The sequence below is a fragment of the Oryx dammah genome, unplaced genomic scaffold (genome assembly GCF_014754425.2).
Source record: "Oryx dammah isolate SB20612 unplaced genomic scaffold, SCBI_Odam_1.1 HiC_scaffold_8, whole genome shotgun sequence".
Classification (NCBI taxonomy): domain Eukaryota; kingdom Metazoa; phylum Chordata; class Mammalia; order Artiodactyla; family Bovidae; genus Oryx; species Oryx dammah.
The window spans coordinates 24,971,797-24,985,882 of NW_024070192.1; the positions used below are offsets into that span (position 1 = coordinate 24,971,797).

At 52.8% G+C, this 14,086-nt stretch overlaps 1 protein-coding gene across 11 annotated transcripts; it reads right to left on the bottom strand.

Moving 5' to 3' along the window:
• Positions 1 to 80: 80 nt before the first annotated feature.
• Positions 81 to 6,849, bottom strand: PHOSPHO1 (phosphoethanolamine/phosphocholine phosphatase 1). 11 transcript variants are annotated; one of them, XM_040245632.1, is made up of 4 exons: positions 6,487 to 6,849; positions 5,337 to 5,424; positions 3,480 to 3,590; positions 81 to 1,840 (listed from the first exon to the last, which is right to left on the bottom strand). In XM_040245632.1, exon 4 carries the CDS (start codon positions 1,831 to 1,833, stop codon positions 961 to 963), a length of 873 nt encoding a protein of 290 aa, XP_040101566.1. In that variant the 5' UTR covers positions 1,834 to 1,840; positions 3,480 to 3,590; positions 5,337 to 5,424; positions 6,487 to 6,849; the 3' UTR covers positions 81 to 960. The 11 variants fall into 11 exon arrangements, with proteins under 11 accessions (XP_040101566.1, XP_040101567.1, XP_040101563.1 ...); XM_040245633.1 differs by having other exon boundaries at positions 6,508 to 6,848; XM_040245629.1 differs by having other exon boundaries at positions 81 to 1,719; positions 6,487 to 6,841.
• Positions 6,850 to 14,086: the final 7,237 nt, after the last annotated feature.

The window sequence follows — 14,086 nt, forward strand, 5'->3', positions numbered from 1 at the left end:
CCCTCACTTAAGTGGGGCTTTCTGAGAGATCATCTCACCCTCATCCCTCAGACTGCGGCGCGAGAGATCTCAGGCACCTCTGCCCCTTTACCTCCTTTATAGCTCTGAAACACCAAAAGGGGAGGGGGTTGGGTTTCAGTGGCTCTGCTTTAAAACATCATGGCTTTCTGTTCCATACGGGAGGGGAGGGGTTCAGAGGGTCCGGTTGGCGGGGCGACTTTGGTTAAGTCCCTGGTTTCTTGCTGCATAGAAGAGGCTGGGGTGCGAGGAGACGTCGTAGCATTCTCTGAGGTCCCTGGCTGGCCGGACCCGAGCCCTGGACAGTGTACTACCTCATTCCACCACCAGGAGGCGATTGTTCCCTCTGGCATTTCTTCCTGTGGGAACGCTGACAGCGTGCGTGGGGGGAGGCAGGAGTGTAGTGTAGGGTCACAGAAGGTAAAGCAAGACCTAGGCCTGAGACTGGCGTCTGTGGAGAGCACCGTCTCTCCGCGGGGAGCCCGGGGCTGAAGGGACGGGAGAGGAATTTCAGGACCTAGGTCCCCCTGACAGAAGTCTAGGGGAGGAAAGTCATGCGGCCCAAGGCAACAGTTAATGAAACACAGTAGGAGATGTTCCTTCTCTACCCTGCCAGGCAACCCTTTCCTCCCAGTTGGGAGGGGGCAAGGTTTTTAGAAAACACTGCTGCCTGCTTGGGTCTGCGCACCACCCTAGCGGGGCCAAACCAGAATTCGCTGGCAGTGGAACTGGGGGAGACAGCCAAGCTGGGTTAACTGCATAGATGGGGACAGCTCCGAACTCTCTCCTCCAGTCCCCAAATGGACGAGCTCCGGATTCCGGAAATTCCCGGAGAGACCCACCAAAACGAAAGGGAAAGGGAATAATTAAACTAGGTTTGTCTTTCCCTGTCCCCAGCCCCCTGGCCCCCTTCCCGCCGGGCGCCCCCTGCAGGCCGCGTCCTCAGCACGTCTTCAGCTCCTGTTGCAGATGGAGGCGCACTTCGGTACCATTTTCCCAGGGTACCACGCTGGCGCGGAAGGAGCTGGGGTCAGCCTTCTGTGCCTCCTGGATAAGGCGGTGCATGGGGTAGCCGCGGCGAGGGAAGGCCACATCGCCACCGGCCAGCAGCCCCATGGGACAGAAGTCGTTGGCTCCATCGCCCACGTAGAAAAGGCGCTCGAAGTGCACGCCGTCGTGGGCCCGCTCGCGCAGGTAGTCGCTGAGCACCTTGTGCTTGCACATGTTGGCGGGGCAGCGCGCGCAGCTGTGTGAGTGGAAGGGCCGCAGCGCCAGCAGCCCCCGAGCGTCGGGCCCGGAAGGGTTGCTGAAGATGCGGCGGAACAGGCCTTGGTGGCCGGCGGCGCGCAGCGCGCTCTCCACGCCGAAGGTGTTGGCGTCTGAGATGAGAATAACCTCAAAGCAGGAACCCTGCTTGGCCACAAACTGCAGCAGTTCGCCCATGCCGGGCGACAGCGGGATGGACTCATAGACAGCGCGCAGGTCTCGCGGCCGCACGCCCTGGTCGCCCAGGTACTGGAAGACGCGCTGCATGTACTCGTTGTAGAAGCCCTCGCGGTAGGTGGCACGCAGGCTCTCCGGGAGCCGCTGGCCCGGCGCCGCGCGCACGATCGAGTCGTCGCTGTTTTCGTCCACGATAGTCTCATCAAAGTCGAAGGTCAGGAGGAAGCGCGGCGAGCCCTGCGCAGCCATCCCGCCGTCCTGGGAGCAGGGGAGAGAGGAGCAGGAGGAGGAGGGAGCAAGCGAGAGGGGGCGCGGCAGGAGCCGGCCCGGGAGAGGCAGGTTAGCGGGCCACGGCCAGAGATGGTGGCACATCGAAGACCTGAGGAGGACCCAAGGCTGGTTAGGCTGATTAAGCTGGTTAAGCAACGCCGGCGTCCCCACCCCTGCCTTCCCTGTCCACCCTCTTGCACTTCTGTGTTAACTGCTCTGGGGTTTATCCTCAGGGGACCATCCTCCTGAACCCTGAAGGGCCTCTTTGGCACCTTTCTTCTACTCTCATCTGGGGCCATGGGGGCTTAACCAAGGTTCAGGAGAGTGGAAGAGTGGAAGAGCAGCTTCCAAGGAGTCACTCCGTTGGGAAGGTTTCTGGACTAGACCATTCTAGAGACTTCCAGTGACCCCTTGTTGGTGGTGGACACAGGGAAGGTGGGAGGGACTCTCCACTCCTCTTCCCTGTTCATTCATTCATTCAACTGGAGCAGATCTGTCATTCCACTTTTCAGCCATGTAGAGCCGATGGCTTGTAGGACTGTGATGGACAGTAGAAACCAGGGAAGACTTGTTGGCACTACCCAAGGCATGTGGGCAATCAGTGCCAGACCTGGAGAGTGAGGTGCCTGGGCTTCCGCATTGGCCAGAGAACTGGATTTTAACTCTTGGAGGAACCAGTTAGGTGGATTGACCACCCAAAATCCAAGCAGGGTCTGTGAGCTGCTTCCAGCCAGGTGGCACTGGGCAGGGGTCCAAGGATGGGACACAACTTCTCTGGGGAGTTTCAGGGCCCTGTCTGACAGCTCATCACTAATCACTTGCCAGTTCCCTGGGAGGAACTTGTCAGCGGATGGGGTTTCTGCCAGAGTCCGAAGCAAGCAGGCAGCAGGAGAAGCAGTGGGACTTGGGGAAGTAGGAGCCTCCCGCACCAGGCCACGACATACCTGGGAGATGGGTAAGGAAGAGGAAAGAGAGCGGCAGTGGCTGAGAAGGCAGAAGGAGAGGTAGTGGGGGCATGGCTGGGGTGGAGGGGATGAGGAAGGGGTGGGGAAGAAGAGGGCGAGGAGGACGTCATGCTAGGGGAGCACGGGGCAGAAGGGACAGGCAGAGTGGGGATGGGGAGCTCCAGGAAGTCAAGACCTTGGGATGGTCATGTTAATGGGGGATAAGGGAGAGGATGCGGGGCAACATGGCAAGGGTGAGGGCATGAAGGCAAGCATGTGGAGAGCAGAAGCCCTCTGCAGCTTGCCCCTGCCCCACAGGGACAGCAAGCAGACTGCACAGCTTCCGAGTATCACTGTGCTGTCTTTCTCCCTCTCAACATTCCACCCCAATTAGTTGAGACAAAACCACTCCTCTTTCTGGTTTCTTCCTAACTCCCTTTCCAATATTCCTGTGATGTTTATGGCCTGGCACATCCTGTAAAATGGAAGTCCAAGGCTCCTAACTTCTGAGTTGGGATTCGAACCTGGCTATCTGCCTCCCTAACAGAATTGTCCCTTCAATTTCATGCAGTCACTCTCTGGTCTCACCAACATCTATCTGAGTTTCAGTGGCCCAGGATTCCTGGAGTTGGGGATATAGAGCATCAGGGACCCATGCTTGGGATGGAAGCTTTCAGGGATTAGTGGAGGCTCAATAGAGGTGAGAGCAGGCTTAAAAGAGGCTGGATAGGGCTCCTCCCACCCCATGATGGGAACATGGAGCTGAGGCCTCATCCTAAGAGACCCCTGGAGGGACCCACTTACCCTAGACAGGCATCGGAGGCCAGCAACTGGAAAACACCCGCTCATTGTCAGTACATCACCCTGAGCACCACCTGTAGGGATTGTTGGCCTCCAGCCGTCGGTCCAGAGCTCCTGACAACCACACAAGGTCCGTGTGAGGGTGCCCGGTCAGGTGGTGTTGTTTCCACCACCAACATCCACCTGATCCTATCCCCTCTCCTGAGCCTCAGGAACCGCTCAGTAAAAATAGCCCATCAAATAGGCTAAGGACCACAAGGCCCTTGCTAGGCATCCTCTTAATAATCCCTCATGATGCTGGAAAGGTTACAGATATTATTGAAGACCTAGAAAGGGTAACCAACTTGTACAAACATCACCCACTATATATGGCAGAGACAGATCTCAAAACCAGATCTCAGAGTCTGAGACCAGTGTTTTTTCCTCTATATGTTCATTGCCCCTTTCTTGTGTATGGTTCATCGTGGTTTACAAATCAGCTTCACTTATATTCTGTCCTTGCTCATCACAATTCCATGGATTCAGCAGATGAAAAGGACTCAGAGATTAAATAACTTGCCCGAGGCCACGATGTTTCCTTGGGGCAAAGCCTGGTTTGTGAACCCCTGGCCACAGCCTTGCCTGCCCTCTGTCCTCCAAAAGGAAGAGGCAGGTGCCCAGGGATGGGCATCCACTGCAGCTGGAGGGCTAGGACCCCTGGGTACCACAGGTGACCTAGGACTGTCTCACTCCCTGGTGCTTCTAGAGACTGGCAGTCCGCCAGGAGTCAGGTTGAAATTTCTGCCAGATTTTGCTATGTGACTTTGGGGGCAGGATTCGGCTTCATGGGGGCTTCACCAATGCTGCTTCAAACCTACAAGTCCCAGTTGCTCCCCTCCACCCTGGGTTTAAACGAGAGACTAGATGCAGCTGGGACACATCTGGACCACTACTGTGAGCCAGGAGACTAGACAGAAGGAGCAAAGGTCTGGCTGGCTGCTGCCCTCTGGTGGTGAGAGTGGGTGACACTGGGTACCCCTCTGACTTTGTCAAGGTGACTCTCCCCAGACCATCCCAGGACAGCAAGGAGAAGCAACAGCTTCTCAAGAAAGAGACGGGGACTTCGCAGGAGCAGGGCACCAGTTAGAGGAAGGGCTCCCTCCATCTTGAGGTACCCCATCTGTCCCCACTCCCTGGCTACACATGCAATGTGCATTTCAGCCTTTTCCCTAAGAATTTGCAGTCTAGGAATCTAGTTGTGGACAAAGCTGAATGGGGCAGTGGGCAAAAAGAGGGAAGGGATTGGGAGAGGAGACACGGGTCAAAAATATGGGAGAGAAGGGGAGGGAGGCATGTGAGGTAAACGAAGGGCATGTTTGGGGGGGTTAGAGGTGGGAGGGCTGTTCCAGTTCCCATCTAGATGGACTTTCAGCCTTCCAGAATCCTGGCTGATATCACATGTCCCCCAGGGGACAGGTGAGTCCAAAGAGGAAAGGTCAAAGGATGCCACACCCCTTGTAAAAGCAAACATGGCAGACACATGCCAGGCAGATATGAAGATAAAAGGATCTCCAGGAATCACCCAGAAGACCAGCTTTCATTTCTTTGCCCTTGATTCTCTTTTTTTAAAATTTGGTGGAATAGTCTACTTGTTTTTAATCATGTTCAAAACTTCTCAGCAAAAGTTAGGTTCTTTTCATCTAATACTAGTATTCAGGGAAACTAGATTGTTGGTGAGTTGCCCTTGTTTTAGTCCCTAGAGGTCTTCCCGTCGAAATTGAGAAGGCCATGCTGCAACACCCACCCCTAGCCCACAGTAGTCAGAGGCACCCCAGGCCCTGCTGAAATCTGGCTCTTGGGACATTCAGAGAGGTCACTCACCTCTGGAAGCTTTCTCCTGAGTGATTGAATCTTCTTGTGGTCACCGAATAGGAAAAGGGGGACAGGACCTCTGAGCTTTTCCAGCAGGCTAGAGCAAACGACAGAAGGGTTTCATTGGGCTGGCAGGGAGTCCATATGCTAGTTCTACCTAAAACCAGTGTTTCCCCCACCCCCACACCGGCCCCTCGCACCCCTGCACCTTTTTACACAAGTGCTGTTACATTATATCCATGGGAATATGATGGGAGGACACCTTTGAAATGGGGAAACAGAGTTTGAAAATTCCCATTAATGGATGGTTGGAGGCCACAGGGCAGTGTTCCACAAGAAACAAGGATCCCAGAAATACTACAGTAACAAGTCTTCTGCTCAAGAATAGGTCTCCTAGCATCAATCACTAGAAATCACTTTCCACCACTAAGGTGGAATTCTCCCCCTCCTCCAGACAGCACTCCCAACTTCACCATGGTTTCTTCCTTGGTCTCTTCCTTCTCCACTAGCAGTGAATAAGAAAAACAAAAGCCCAAGAGAGGTCAAGCTAACATCCTGGGTCACACAGCATCAGAATCAGGATTAGAACGAGAACTCAAGGGTCTCTGCTGCCTCTTGGGAAAACTGCAGCCACAACTTCCTCTATTGCCTTGGAGACTCCCCTGGGTTGTGAGCTTGTTGTCCTGACAGCTGGGTTGACGTCCTGGAGCTCTGGTGCCAGTGAGAAAGATAGGACCAGGAGTCACCTCTGTGTTTCCCTGCCTGGGTAGACAAGCTAGGAGGGGATCTTCAGTGGGCAAGGAGGTGGCAGCTGCCGGTGGAGTCTGGGGAGAGATATTTTTAGAGGTGGCTGGAAAGCAGGCACTCTGGCACACCCCCAGCTGGCCGGTGCTTCGCTCCAGTGCGGGGCGGCGGGGGGTGGTGGAGGGGGGACAGTTCGGGAGCCCAGGGGACTCGTGGGTGGCAGGGAGCAAGGAAGCACGGATTCCTTCGCCTTGTCTGTGTCGGGAATGGAGCGATAGCCAGACACCTAGTCCCTTGGGTAGGAGAGGAACTCATTCCTCTGCTCCAGCGACTCGCCCACGGACACGCGCGTGAAGGAGCGCTCTCAGACCCAGCGCAGCCCCCACCCCACGCTGGGACCCCAGCCTTCCCCTACCTCGGCGAGTCCAGGACTCACGTGGGGAGCGGCGGCGGCAGAGGTCTGTCCCGGCTGAGTTTGGAGTGTGAAGAGTAGGGGGACACGGGCTAGCTGAGGTATTTGGGCTCAGGATGGAGCAAGGGGTGCTTACGGGAATTGGAGGGGATGCGGTGTCTTATCCACCCCCGGATTTCTGGGCTTCGGCTCTCACGAGTCCCTCCAGTCCGGAGGGGCCGTGGATGCTATGCGTCTGGGCCGTCCCCTCCACTTGCCCCCCATCCCCCCGGGCCGCCGCCGCGTCCCCTTTAAATACCGGGGAGCCGGAGCCGGAGCCGCGGCTGGCGCTGCGGCTGCCGCAGCACCGGAGCCCACCGCAGTCTCCGCACGTCACAAGCGGTTGTCCAATCACAGCGGCGTCGGAGCACATCAAAGGGGCGGGCCGCCGGTAGGCCACGCCTCCCGGCTGCTCCACAGGCTCCCGGAGCGCCAGCGAAGGTGGGATTGGGCGCCGCCGGGAAGGGTAGGAGGGTGAAGATGTAGCGCATCCCTTCAGAGGAGCGTGGGTGGGGGGCACCCTCATTAGAGCGGCTGCTGGGCTCTAGGTAAGTCCCGCCCACACACCTGGAGGTGCCAGGGCAATGGACTTTCTCCACCCCCGCCTCCAGAGCTCAGATCCCCGGGACTTGCAAAAATGCACTCCCACCTCCAGCCCTTATTTTGTTCTGCGTTCCTAAGGCCGAGGGCATGCTTCGGTTGACCCCGCCCAGGGAAAAGCAGTTCCTCTCCCGTGTGCGCAAAGCTGGGCTGGCTGGGTGCCCTCTGCCCTCCAGGCGCAGTCTCTTCGTCCCGCTACTTGGGACCCTTGCCCCGGTTACAGGTTACAGAGGACTGCCGACTTTCCCGCTCTCCTATCCTGTATACACTGAATTGGGGACCAGACTCTCTGCCCCTTTGGAAGTAGCATTGTAAATAAAAACCCCGACTTTCTCCTCGCTTCTTGAGTCCTTTCCCAGCCACACCCACTCCACCCTTATGCCCTCCCACCCTGATGGTGAGGAGTTGAGATCATGTTTAGAGAGGAAAGAAATTTACTGAGAACACACTATGAACCCGGTATAGTACTAGGTCACAGCACTTAACGGTTGAATGTTGACAGCAGGAGAAATTGAGTTCAAACCCCCGCACAGCTAACTCAAACGGGGTCACAAAGGGACTGTGTTAGCTAGGAAGAAGGTGGGCACCCCGTGCCTGGGTCTAACTTCAGTCCTCCCTAGTCTCCCTGGCTCCACTCTTGGAAGAAGAGAAGGAGCAAATGCAAAGGGCCTGAGTCATCTGGGCACTGGTAGGGCTAGAAACCAGAGGTAGCAGGGTCAGTCAGGGAGTACCCTAATCTCTGTGCCAGGGGCTGGGGGTTCATCGATGAACAGGACAAATGTGTGCCATGCTTCCATTATATACAAAAGGAAACAAATGCTTTAAAGCTGCAAACCTGCCCCTGATACTCTTACCAGTAACTCCCAGTGTCCCGGCTCCTTCAACTGATTGGCTGCTTCACTTCATCTCACACCCCTGTCTTCACACCTCACCTTTTTCTCTTGCTCTCCTGCTGGGGCCCTGTCCTCTTCAGGACCACGTCCACCCCATTTGCTGAAGGAGCTCAGCCTGGACATCATCTCTTGCCCTGTTATGCATCCTGCAGCCCCTTTCATTATACTGACCACATGTGTATTAACAGACCACGTAGTAGATGCCACAAGTGTAAGCACATAGGGTAGGGGGGCCCCAGAGAAGGAGATCAGGCATGGCCTTCTAGACATGAGAGGCCACTTTTTGTTTGTTTGTTTGTTTGAGAGGCCATTTTTTCTTAAGCCATTTTGTGATCTTAGCCTGGCCACAATGATGATCATTGATAGGTCTCAGTAATTATCGAGCTTAAGGAAAGAACACAGGAAAAGCAGTCAAGAATAAATAGTTCAGTGATAAAACAGAGTCCAAGTTCCTCCTCAAGGGATACATAGCAATCTGATACATATCTTTGAGTTCTGCAGGAACTATGGCCCCAACCCAGGTGGAGGATGGAATGATGGTGTTGACCCTTCCTACTTCAATCAAGTAAAGCTTGAACTCTGTTGACCTTTGCCCCAACTCTATGCTGAATCTCCTCTGCTCAAGCCCCTTCATGAATACTCATATACCAGACAAACCCCTTCAAGAACATATGTACCCTTAGCTTAAAACTTCTCCAATTTTGCTGATCAGAGAGACACTGCTTTGGGAAAGATCTCCTTGCTTGCTGTAAGTAATAAATCTTTCCTTCTTCCTCTCTTTGGCTTGGTTGTGTCTAGTGGCTCCACACCCACCAAGAGTTTTCAGGTAACGTAAGTATTTTTCCATGTGTCAATTAATGGAATCCTTACCACCTTATGAAGTGGGCGCATGGCTTACTTTACTGTTGGGAAGTAAGGCACAAAGAGTGGATCTAGAGCCAGGGCCACTCAGCTGGTGAATGGTGGCGCTGGGCCTCCAACCTAATTGCCTTAATCGTCACCCCACACTATCCCTTCTCATTTAGTGTCTGCCACCCTACTTCTCCTACAGGAGACATGAGGAGACCAGGTTCATCTTATTTATTAATGTCCCCTAGTCCCTAGAATATTGGAGAAGGCAGTGGCACCCCACCCCAGTACTCTTGCCTGGAAAAATCCCATGGATGGAGGAGCCTGGTAGGATGCAGTCCATGGGGTCGCTAAGAGTCGGACACGACTGAGCGACTTCACTTTCACTTTTCACTTTCATGCATTGGAGAGGGAAATGGCAACCCACTCCAGTGTTCTTGCCTGGAGAATCCCAGGGACGGGGGAGCCTGGTGGGCTGCTATCTATGGGGTTGCACAGAGTTGGACACGACTGAAGCGACTTAGCAGTCCCTAGAATACAGACCCTGGCACCGTAGGCCTTGGATATTTGTTATTGGATGAAACAAATCCCCTGCTGTGTTCTTGTCTCAGTGTTAGTGCTCCATTTGTGTTCCCTCCTTAACTCTTCACACCAGGGTCCCTTCAGATTTATTCCCGCTTTACAACGGGAAATTGAGATCAGATGACTTGTCCAGGGTCACATGCTCCTGGGAGGCTCTTGATGCAATTAGCCCTTTTAATCTTGTTTCCAGATTCACCCCTGGGGCTGGGGGAGGGATGGACAGAGAACTTACTCTGTCAGGAAAGTAAAGAGAACTCACTACTCTGTAGTGAGTAGCTGTGAATACCAAAGCTCATGGGGGCTTCCTGCAAAGTGCCTTTGTGGAGTAAATGTGGAAATCCCTAGTTCTCCCTACACAAAAAATTTCAGGACACAAATCTATTCCTCTTTAAACTTTCTCCTCTCATCGTGCCAATGAGTCAGCAAGTTGGATGATCAGTCATGTGTCTAAAGATGGGGACAGAAGGAATGGGAAGTCCTACCTTCTGCCCCACCCTATCCCTGCCCCCAGCAGGTTGAGGCCTCTGCCCAGCGTTCGGGCTGCTGAACTTCCTCCCCCACTATGGGGTTCACCTTAGAACTCAGGCTAGTCCATCTGGCAGAGAATTTGTGGGGACAGGAGTCATCTGAGGTGACAGGGACAGGAGTCCCTGATGAACTCTGACTCAGGCAGCTAGGGAGGGAGCTTTCCAGCTGGTGCTCGCAAAGAGGGTGTGATTCTTGCTGGAGGCTTCCGTGGTAGAGCTGGGGCGGTCAGAAGGCCAGGAATGTGGCCTCTGACTCTCTGGTCAGCTGGTGGGCAGGAGGGCCACAGACCAGAGAGAGGAGCGGATCACCGCCGGGAGAGTTGTGTTTCAGACACCAGGCACCAACTGGTGCCGGGCACATAATCCCCACATCAATCCTGGCAGATGGGTTTTAGCATTTCCATGTTACAAATAAGAAAGCAGAAGCACGTTAAGAAAGCACCTTGCCCAAGGACACTGTGTAGCAACCCCAATCGTGGTCAGCCCCAGTGTTCAGGTCAGCATTTCTCTGTCTGCAGAAGGCACAGGGCCCTTGGGGATCTGACAACTGATGCAAGTGGGCTCAGTGGAAGAAGCCACTGGGAGTGACCCCATTCAGGCGTTGTAGGTGCTCAGTGTCTAAGGCATTGTGCTGGGACTTAGGGATCAGGGCTGGATAGATTTTTTTCCAGGTGTCTCATTTCCTTCCTAGACAACAATTACTGACATTGATGGAGCGCACTGTGTGCCAAGCAGTGTTCCAAAAGCCTCAGCTTTCTTCACTCTCACATCAAGCCTGTGATCTGTTAGTTCTCCCTTTTTACAGATGAGAAAAATGAGGCACAGAGTGGTATGTAATTTGTCCTATGTCAATAGAGCTAGGAAGAGGCAGAAACAGGACTTGAACACAGGCAGTCAGCTGCCGGTCTCTATTCTTAATCAGAACATTACATGACTTGCATTAAAAGTCTCTTGAGTTTCGAGTTGCCCTTTTATAGATTCTTCCCCCATCCTTGGAAGAATCTGGTGATAACATAGATCAAGGCTCAGATCTTCAGTAAGGTCACATCAGTAGCTGCCGGCTGACTCCTGCTCTCCAAATCACCACTACAATACAGTATTCCTGTGTTTGTGCTTTCATTCATTCAACAAATATCTGCATCCGGTACTGGGAGATATGACATTGAACAAGACAGAGACCCTGCCATCCAGGAGTTATAAGTTACAGAGAAGACCCAGACAAGCAAATAGTTCTTTCCAAAAGGGTGTCAGAGGGAATTCCTTGGCAGTCCAGTGGTTAGGACTCCGTGCTTCCACTGCAGGGGGCATGGGTTTCATTCCTGGTCAGGGAACCAAGATTCCACATGCCATGTGTATTATGTGGCCTGGCCAAAAAAAAGGAGTGTCAGAAAGAGTGTCGGAGAACAACCAGCAGATCTGTTCTATTTGTGACTGTCAAGCCATTCTGTCTTGTTCTTCAGCAGGTAAGACAACTGGAACGTGAGGTCCCTCCAGGAAAAAGAAGAGACTCATAATCCAGGGCTAGGATCCCCCAGAGATGCCCCATCCTGACCACTCTCCTTCCCTGGCCCACCCCAGTTCCTGCTGGCTGACCCCTTCCCTCTCTTTTCTGCCTTCCCTGAACAGCCTGGAGATACCCTAGAACACTTCTCTACCCCTGCATCTTTCTGTAAGCAGATAGGTAACGGGGTCCTTGGAGAAAGAGAATCAGACCTGGCTTTCTTGACATCAGAGAGGCCATTTTTGGCCTTAGACCATTTTATGATCTAAGCCTGGTCACAATGAATGCTCATAAACAGGTCTCAGTCATTGAGATTAAGGGCAGAAACAAAGGGACGGCGATAACAAGAAATAATAGCTCAGAGATAAAAGAGATCTAATTCCTCCTTAAGGAATATACATAACAATCTGATCCGTGTCTTTGAGTTCTGCAGTAACTAAGGCCCCCACCCAGGTGAAGAATGGTAACTACATGCTGAGTTCAAAAGGAGTGATGGTGTTGATCTTTTCTGACTTCAGTCAACTAAAGCTTGAACTCTGTCCACCTTTGCTGAATTCTATGCTGAATCTCTGCTCAAGCCCCTTCCAGAATGTGCATATACTGCCCAAGCCCCTTCAAGAATATGCATTTACCATTAGCTTAAAAATTCACTGCTTTGGGAAAGATCCCTAGTGTTCTCCTTACTGGTTGCAAGTAATTAACCCTTGTTTCTCATGCTCTTTGGCTTGGTTATGTCTGGCTTCTCACCAGCTGAGAGGCGAAATCAGCTTTTCAGGTAAAATTTACCCCACTTCCTTCCCCAGCCCCAGCCCCTTCTCCATACAACAGGCTCACCCTGACTGAGCTGTCCTCTTTCACTTAGCAGGAAGGATGGGGGAGTAAGGTGGCAGGGGCCACAGGGCAGAGAAGAAAATAAGCAAGCACTCTTTCTCCTCTGTGGCAGACCCCCTGTAGTGGGGACAAAGTAATCCTGCAGGGCCTCCTCTGGGCCAGGAAGTCCGTGCTGTCTGACTCAGATCCCACTTGCTGGGTATTTCCTCTCAATTCGCTTCTCAGACCCTCCTGTGAAACAGCTTCAGAAACTTGAAATGTGCCACTCCTGTCTCTTCGTTTTTGCAAAATGTCACATTAAAAAGAACAAAGTGATTTAGTCTCTGTCTGCCTCGTGTCCGTGGTTGGGTCTTGGATCCCGCTCCTCACACTGGGCTTCCCTGGTGGTTCAGATGGTAAAGACTCTGCCTGCGATGCAGGAGTCACAGGATCAATCCCCGGGTTGGGGAGATCCCCTGGACAAGGAAATGGCAACTCACTGAGTATTCATGCCTGGAGAATCCCATGGACAGAGGAGCCTGGTGAACTACACAGTCCATAGGGTCGTAAAGAGTCAGGCACAACTGAGCAACTAACACACACACACACCTCACACTGAGCCTTAGTTCAGATTTTCAAACGTGCTACAACAGGCCCTTTGCCCATGTTGTAGCCTCTTTCCACCCCAGCCATGGTCTTTCAGTGAGTTCGGAGCTCAGCTCATGTCACTTCTAAAAGAAAATTTGTTATGCCCACTGTCCCTTGATGTCAGGATCTCCCATTCTACATCTCTACAGCACCCTGAGCTTGTCCTGGGTGATTAACATCTGCCTCCCACCAGACTGTCAGCTCCACAAGGATAGGGCCATGGTGTGTTTGCTTCCACAGTATCCCCAGAACCTAGTACAGGCCTAGATCTACAGCAGCTGGACAATAAATACTTGTTGCCTGAAGGGCTGCTGGAGTCTCCCTCTAATCTGCTGGTGTGACCTGAGGCCTGGAATAGACCAAAGCAAGCTGCCTCATTTGTGTTGCAACCTCGCCAGCTGACTGTGAATTTGCTAATAAAGGACAGGGTTGGCAGCTCAGCCTGGTTTTTACACCTTCCTCTGAGCAAACTGCCCCACCCTGAAATCTCCCAGTCCCCAAGGCAAGCCTGTGCTGATGGGAGTTGGAGGCCTTGAGGGCAGGTTGATAGGAACTTTTTTTTGGTTCCTTTCGCCTAAATCCAACCAAGAGATCCAACTAGTCCATCCTAAAGGAAATCAGTCCGGAATATTCACTGGAGGACTGATGCTGAAGCTGAAACTCCAGTACTTTGGCCACCTGATGGGAAGAACTGACTCATTTGAAAAGACCCTGATGCTTGGAAAGAATGAAGGAAGGAGGAGAAGGGGACAACAGAGGATGAGATGGTTGGATAGCATCACTGACTTAATGGACATAAGTCTGAGTAAGCTCCGGGAGTTGTTGATGGACAGGGAAGCCTGGCGTGCTGCAAGTCCATAGGGTGGCAAAGAGTCGGAGATGACTGAGCGACTGAACTGAACTGAACTGCCTAAATCCAGGTGCACCCAAAATAAGAATTCCTATATTTTCAGTGGCCTTTGGAGCTTTGAAACACTCTCTGGGAAATTTCTTGGTGGTCCAGTGATTATGACTTGCGTTTCCACTGCAGGGGGCATGGGTTTGATCCCTGGTTGGGGAACTAAGATCCCACGCAGTGTGGCCAAAATATAAATAATTTCTTTTTAATTTAAAAGAAACACGACTCTCTGTAATTCACATTATTTTCCTGATGA